The sequence below is a fragment of the Anabas testudineus genome, chromosome 11, assembly GCF_900324465.2.
Source record: "Anabas testudineus chromosome 11, fAnaTes1.2, whole genome shotgun sequence".
Classification (NCBI taxonomy): Eukaryota; Metazoa; Chordata; class Actinopteri; order Anabantiformes; family Anabantidae; genus Anabas; species Anabas testudineus.
In genome coordinates, this window is record NC_046620.1 from 1,217,200 (window position 1) to 1,224,699 (window position 7,500).

At 38.1% G+C, this 7,500-nt stretch overlaps 2 protein-coding genes across 2 annotated transcripts in view; one reads left to right on the forward strand and one right to left on the reverse strand.

Moving 5' to 3' along the window:
- Window positions 1-2,698: 2,698 nt before the first annotated feature.
- On the forward strand, window positions 2,699-6,946 carry LOC113155218. The gene is made up of 8 exons (XM_026349820.1): window positions 2,699-2,800; window positions 3,699-4,052; window positions 5,158-5,424; window positions 5,584-5,652; window positions 5,781-5,825; window positions 5,927-6,040; window positions 6,416-6,472; window positions 6,774-6,946. The coding sequence occupies exons 1-8, from the start codon at window positions 2,725-2,727 to the stop codon at window positions 6,932-6,934; spliced, it is 1,143 nt and encodes a 380-aa protein (XP_026205605.1). The 5' UTR covers window positions 2,699-2,724; the 3' UTR covers window positions 6,935-6,946.
- Window positions 6,947-6,958: 12 nt separating this feature from the next.
- The window catches only part of LOC113155249, a 12,214-nt gene continuing 11,672 nt past the window's right edge, over window positions 6,959-7,500 (reverse strand). The window contains exon 5 of the mRNA XM_026349867.1: window positions 6,959-7,500. This exon is cut by the window's right edge and continues 219 nt beyond it. The gene's annotated coding sequence lies outside the window, so the exon portion shown is untranslated.

A 7,500-nucleotide genomic window follows, 5' to 3' on the forward strand; every position in this document is an offset into this window, starting at 1 on the left:
GTTATCTTCTGTATGTGCAGTAAGTAAGTGACGTAAATATTCTGGTTATCTGTATAATTTTGATTAACATAAAGTATCTTTTCATTATTTAAATGTATTTTTCAGGATCAGAGTTTCAGTCCATTGAATCTCCATATTCTCTGATAGAAGACACTTCTATAAAGAATCAAGGTAAATATCAGTGTTCGTTGTATTAAAAATGTCTCACTGAGCTGAAAACATTTGAGATTTAAAGACATTTAAAGTTACATTTTGCTTTTCATGTCGATGCAGACACTGAAATTGTAAAACGTGAGATCACAGAAACAAAAAGTAGAAAAATAAGTAAACTGTAGAAATAAAAATAGAAAGAAACTGATTTTAATTCTACTGATATTTTCTTTTGTTGATCTGCAGGTTCATCAAACCTGAAGGAGAGCACATATGTTTTACTGGAGAAAATTAAAATACCTGGAAATAATAATGATCACGGTCTATAGCTGCACCTGAAGGTTGTGTTGCTGTAAAAAGCTGTAGTTCAACTTCACTGTTAGAGGAAATACTTCAATACAAACTGAATTACATAAGAACCAAAGGTTTTCTGAAGCTCTGAGTCAATGTGAAGCAGTTCAGTTTCTTATTTCATTCTTCTAAAGCTTTGGTGTAGTAATTCTGAAACTGCACTTGTACAAGTGAAGCGTGACTCATCTTGAGAACTGGTTCACAATCAAAGTGGTTTTGTTATTTGTTGATTGAAGATTTTATTAAAGGACCTTTAACAAGTTCTCTGGGAAACAGAGAAATGAGAAGTTTCCTTTAAAAGAAGCACTTGTACATTTGGATTTAGTTTAAGATTCAGTTTATTGTGATGAAACATTTACTGATGTTTGACTAAAACTGTTTTAATTGTTCCTCCAAAATCTTTTTTTACTTTTAGCTTCTGTATTTTATTAGATCTCAGTGTAGACAGGATGCTTTTCATGACATCAGTCTCCGACAACTTCCTCTAAAAGCACTGACGAACTCTGTGGGTGTGTTACCGCTGACATGTTTAGCAAACGCTTACTTAAGTATTTCCTACTTCTCTAATTATGTTTTCATGCGGCTTTGAACAAAAATGCTTCATTTCTGCTTTGTTTGTCTCGTTATTAAGCTCTCACAGACTCGATTACATCATCAGCAGTGAAATCACGTTTCTGTGTTTTGAAATGAGCTCTGGTGTCTCAGTGGTGGGAGAAAACTGCTTCATAAGAATAAGTCAGTTCGTCTTCATCGTCTGTTTCTGTTCTGCAGCTTCCAGACAGCAGAAGATATCTGATATCCAGTAAAGTTATTATCTGGTGAAATTAGAGAACTTGGGTCATAAAAACCATTAAATTAAATTTGTATTACACCTGTAGGAGAAAGCAAAGGCTTCAAATGTTGGGAACTAAAACGTTGTGTCTTGTGAATGAACGTGTGATGTTTTCATTATTTAAATCTACACTGAACTGTAAATGATTTCAAACTGGTTCAAGTTCCTCTGCTGCCTTTAAAATGAGAGTTAACTTCTGTTAAAGTTATGAATAAAGATAAAACTGTTATTTCAACGTTGTTTCTGGGAGTTTGGAAAATTTCAAACCACCTCAGTTAAAGTGACCTCATCTGGTGACGTGTTACTTTTTATTCTGAGGCTTCACTGAGTCAAGATTATTTCAGTTTCAAGTTGTTGTACACACCTCGTAATCCTTCTCAGACACGAAAGTGAGACGACTCATTTGAGCTCCCGCACCCCCCCACTTTGTTATGATTGGCCCTGTTTGCTGTTTTGCATCTTTTACACAGTAGAAATCTGAGCGACTGCTCAAGATGATCACGAGTCGACATTTAATGATTTTCTAACATCTTAGAGGTTGGGGGAGGTCGACTCGTTCGAGGAGGAGTTGAACATACCACTGTTAAAGTACTGTACTGTTACCATTGTTACTTACTCTTACTCCATCACCTGTGATTCTCCACCAGAGCAAAACACAACCGGTTTGTCTGAATGTTGAAATATGGTTTATACTCATATTTTCCTTGTGTGTGTGTTTTTTTTTTTATAATAATAAGTATGAAAAATAAATGTGTGTATAAATGTGGAACAGCATGAAGTGAAATGTTTCTCTCTGAAATGTAGGAGAGTTTTATTCACTTAAATTAAATTAGTATAAAAACACAGAAGTAAAACACTGCAGGTTATAAAGTGACGTTAGATCTTTTAGTCCTGAAACACCTGAACAAACTGACAGAGCATGAACAACGTAACTGAACCTTTATCAGGTAAATAATTATGTTTGTTAAAGAGTTCAGATGTTTATCTGTATAATGGATTTAAGGTTTGAGTTTATACAATAAAAGAATCACTAATTCCTTTTTGATTAGTTGTTTTTCCTGTTTGGAAAATGCTGTTATTCAGATTGACATGTAGTTTATTATTTATTAATTTATATTCATACAACAGCTATTGGAGAGTTCCTCCTCAGTCGTCTACTTTTAAATTCAGCTCGTAGTTAAAGAGTTTTGTAAAGTTTTGTAAATGTGGATTTCTCTTAGCTTGGTTGAGCTCTGTGAACATTTTCCAGGACAATGACGCTGTTTCTCGTTCAGATTCAGTCATTTTATGAGGAAGAGGAAGAGGAGCAGCAGGATGACTGGAAAACTGTGGCACACACTTCATATTTCATTTGCTCTGCAGCTGCTCTGCAGGTCGACGTTGTTCTGAAGATGCTCGGTTTCATGATCGTCTGCTTCGTTTGGTTTCTGCAGAGTTTTCTGACTCACTGCCATGAAAACTCCACAGGTAGAGACAAGACTTTAATTTAGAGAATTAATACTTAATGCAAATATTAGTCCTGAATCGATGCATGTTCATACTGTGTGTATGTGTAGTGTATGCAGTAATGTTACTGCAGTAGTCAGAACTTGATGCTTTATTCTGACGAATGCTGCAGAATAATTCAGTAAAACTGTTTTTACTGTGTCGTCATTTAATGATTCACAATTCTAAATGAAACATTTCATTTAAGTAATATTTGACTGAAAATATATGTTTTACTTAATACATTAATACTTGACTTTTGTCTTATTGTGGAGATATATTATTTCTAAAAGTATTTTTAGGTTTTTAAACTACCAAAGTTCTAAATCGTCTTTTTTTTTATCCAAACAAAATGAGGAAGACGCATCTGAGATGAACTAATAGAACTCTGACTGATTTCTATTTACTTAAATCAATAAACAGGATAATTTATAAATTAAACTGTAATCTCAGATGCACATACAAGTCTTAATACTTGTGTTCAGGATACTGTGTCATGAAGTCTGGAGGAGCAGGGATCAAACCACCGACTCTGCAGTTTGTGGACGATGTGCTCCACCAGCTGAACTAAAGCTGGAGTTCAATCAGACAGAATATTTCCAGAGCTGTTAACTGAGTCTGACACGACGTATGTTTCCTTGAGATAGAAGAGGAAGAGCAGATAAAACAGGAAACAGGCTAAAAACTGATGAGCAGGATGTGAGTGACACAGCTGCTGCTAAATAAAGGAGGGAGGTTGAATGAAAAGACTCACAAAGACAGAAAACATCCAGAAACCTGTGTGTTTAAATGGCAGCAAGTTAAAACTGTAGAGATTCAGTGTGTTGAACAGCTTCAAGGTTCAGAAGAGAAATAACTTTAAAATCTGTTCCTGCTTCAGGTCTAGAGTCCAGTACTCTGAGGTCTGGTACTCTGAGGTCTGGTACTCTGAGGTCTGGTACTCTGAGGTCTGTGGACCGTCTCTCCTCTCCGGCAGTGCTCCGGTTTTCGGTCCCTGAGGACCACCACCTGTGTCTGCAGTGTGGCCGCTCTGACAGCTCTGACGTGGTCTGGACCCATCAGAACAGGGAGATCCTGGTGACCACGCAGAGAAACTACGAAGGCGACGGGGAGGAACGGGGGCGCTACCGCCTGCTGCCTGATGGAGGCCTCTGTCTGCTGCAGCTCGATGACTCTGATAATGGAGAGTATCAGTGTGACGGGCGGCTGGTGGCCGAGCTGCAGGTGCTGACAGGTACAACACCCAGAACGACTCCCAGACCTCATCACGCTGTCATGAAACAGTTCATAACACAGCACACGTGTAGAACCCCCTCCCACAGCTGATGTTGATGCAACTCACTCATTTTACATTTAGTGAATAAAGAATTTATTGAGTCTTCACATCACAACATGTTGTTCACGCGTCTTTCTGCTCATGAGTCCTGTTGTCAGTTGAAAACCTGTTCTAGTTGTTCCTATGAGGCCCGTTATTGGAAACCTGCTGCTCTCAGCGGCTTGTTATTAGTGATGTGTTTCTGTCTGTGTGATTAACGTCAAGCTGCACATTACATTAATCAAACTGTAAAAATTGGTTTTAAAGTTTTTATTTGAGCTGTTAACTGCTGTTGAACATAGATAGTGAAGCTGTCGTCTGTTCCCAGGCTCAGGATGCACATGTTCGACTGTGCACAGTGAAAATAAGTATTATATATATTATTATTATTATGCATACCAGCCTCCATTTTGGGGTCATGTACCACACAGCAGCTGCCATTTTGGTGCTTGAAACCAAAAGGTGTGCAGATGAAAAGACAAAAAAAATCTTCAGTTAATATGTTTTCATAGAAAATCAAATGTCTGGAAAACAGAACATGTGTTTGATACTGTAAGTTGTGAAATAGTTTTTACACAACACATGAAAAGAGGATGTTGAGGGAAGAGCTCAGATCTCACACTCTGGACTGAAATAGATCAGTCTAGTTAAATAAAGGTTTAAATTCATGTTTATGAGTGTTAGTGCTGAGATGACAGTGAAGGAACTGATGTGAAGGTGTTTTATAACTGTGTGTGTGACATCATATAGTTAGAACTGGTGGCTGTCACTCAGGGACACAACATACAGAAAAAACCTTTTTATTTTATTTCACGTGACCTTTAAAGTTACATAAAGGAACTTTAAGGAACTTCATGTTCTCTGAAGGAACTTCACTGACACCAAGTGGCAGCAGCTGTGTTTGACCAGGCTCAAATCTGACGATGCTGGTTTCCAGTGTACAGGAAAGTTTTCCTGCAGGAGGAAACTGTGAAGCTGATAAACCCACGTGTTCCATCTGTCCTCTTTGTTTCCACCCCCCCAGGTCACTCCTTTGTGGTGTCTGCTGGCTGGACTCTGCTGCTGCCCTGCGACTCGTCTTCCAAACTCAGACAGAGGTGGTTTCACCGGAGGAAAAGAGGGAAGCGGGAGCCCATCTTCACCCGGTTCCGAAACGGTACAGTGAAACCAGAGAGGGAGGGGAACCGGCTGAGCTTTGGGAACGAAGCCCTGCAGATCCAGAACCTGCAGCCGGAGGACGCTGGAGAGTATCTGTGTGCAAAGCACCTGGTCAGAGTCACGGTCCTCACAGGTGGGTTAATGTCACACTCAACAAACATTTAACCTGATAAGAAATGAGTCTTTGTCCAGTTACATGTTGTTCAGACTTTAATAAACATAATGTTTAATGAGCAGATAAAACATTTTTACTTTACAAGCTGAGATTTTAAATCATGTTCTCATCCATCAGTTCCTCCAGAACCAACCAGCGTCCAGTCGTCCACCAAAACAACAGCATCTCCTGCTGTGATGGAAACAGGTCAGAACAACGTGAAGGCTTCAAAATAAAAGAAATACTTCCTGTTTCATATAGAAACAAGATTAATAATTAATTATTTATTGGAGGTACAGTTTATTTATTTCTATTATTTCTTTTCTATTTGTCAGATGTAGTTGAAATAAAGAAGAAGGATAAGAAAAGACCAGGAAATGGTTGGTGAGCCGCCTACAACACATCTTCCACACATCAGTTATTGTTAATAAATTAAACTCACCTGTGTCAGACGTGTGAACGTGTCTGTGATGTGTCTCAGCTCTGCTGTTGGTGGCTGTTGTCGGTTTGGGGATAATGATCCTGCTCCTGGCTGCAGTCTGTGCTTTACTGACAAACATGAAGTGCAGAAGGAAGAAGAGAAGCAGATGTGCAGGTACAGAAAACATCCAACGTCGTTTTTATTATTAATATTTATATTTGAATGAACTCTGAAGGAAGAACTCTGAATCTAAATTAACATTAACATTAAAACATTATTCACTAATTATAGTGAACAAATGAAAATTGATGGACTTAATATCATTGTGCTAGACGAAGCTTTTTCTAATAAAATGTAAATGAATACACATAAATGTGCAGATTCTCAGTTATCTTCTACTTCTTTTACTACTAGATTCAATATTTGGGGTATTTTTGTATTTTTTCCTCCATATTGTGGGAAAATCCATCTCAAGCATTTTCTTAGTGATAGTTCAGGAAACATCTTTGTCGATGACACTTCTCTTCGCTCCTGTTTCTTCTGCTGCAGCACAGAGACATGAAGACACCGAGCTGCAGCCGTGGACGTCATCCAGCGAACAGACAGGTGACGACACTTTATTATAACTTATTATCTCACTACAGTTATTATTTATAAAATATCTTATATCATTATTTATTTAATATTTCTCTAACTGTGCTCTAGAGATGAAGTCACTTGAACACTTACGTCACTGTGAATCAATTCAAGTAAAAAGTCAAAATGTTTAAAAGTTTCTTTCTTCACTGGTTTGAATTAAATATTTCACCCTGATTAATAACAGTAAACTGACTTCAGGGGGTTTTGAGGCTCCAGGTCCTGGTTCCCTCTCACCTGCACACTGTGTCTCACTAATCTCTCTGTGCAGAGTACGAGGTGTTTGAGAGTTCGTCTCTGCCGGAGGAGACGATCCACTACGCCTCTCTGGGCCGACAGAACTGGGGGGAGAGACCCAGCAGAACCCCACCAGGTCAAGACCACCACGGCGTCATCTACTCGTCTGTCCTCACCAGACCTGCTGTCAGATAGATGCTCAGCCGAACGCTGATGATGAAGTTCTGCTGTTCAAACACTGATGAATCTCTTTAGAAATAAGAACATCTGAAGATGAACAGTGTTTAAAATCTGCACCACATTTATGTTTACACAGAGACGTGTGATCAAAATGTATTTATTGATAAAAAAACATGTTAAAACTGATAAAACACAGTATTAACACAAATCAAACTTTCTATCATGTGCAATCGTTTTACTGTTAGAAAGCAGAGGAGTGAAATAGATAAAAAGTGATATTTAAAAACTAATAGAAGACAAAGACATGTTTTATTAAACACACTGAGACTTTCAGGACATATATAATGATAAATATGATAGAAATGGAGCTTATGAATTTCTGTCTCACTACAGACGACCACACCTGCTCTAATATTCCAACACAGAGTCTAAAGCTTGGTTTGATCCCTGCTCCTCTAAAGCTTTTTCTGATCATCACTAAGTTCTACTTTCATTTGATTTGTTCCACACACTTTGATTCTGGGGTTGAATATCATCCAGTGTTTGTGTCTGTGGAGTTTTTACTTTCATGCCGTTTTGTC

Excerpts from the sequence above, each read along its gene's own strand:
- LOC113155218 (XM_026349820.1), top strand. The coding sequence starts at position 2,725 with ATGCTCGGTTTCATGATCGTCTGCTTCGTTTGGTTTCTGCAGAGTTTT. Across the intron at positions 4,053-5,157 it reads CGAGCTGCAGGTGCTGACAG|GTCACTCCTTTGTGGTGTCT; the intron begins GTACAACACCCA and ends CCACCCCCCCAG. Across the intron at positions 5,826-5,926 it reads TAAGAAAAGACCAGGAAATG|CTCTGCTGTTGGTGGCTGTT; the intron begins GTTGGTGAGCCG and ends GATGTGTCTCAG.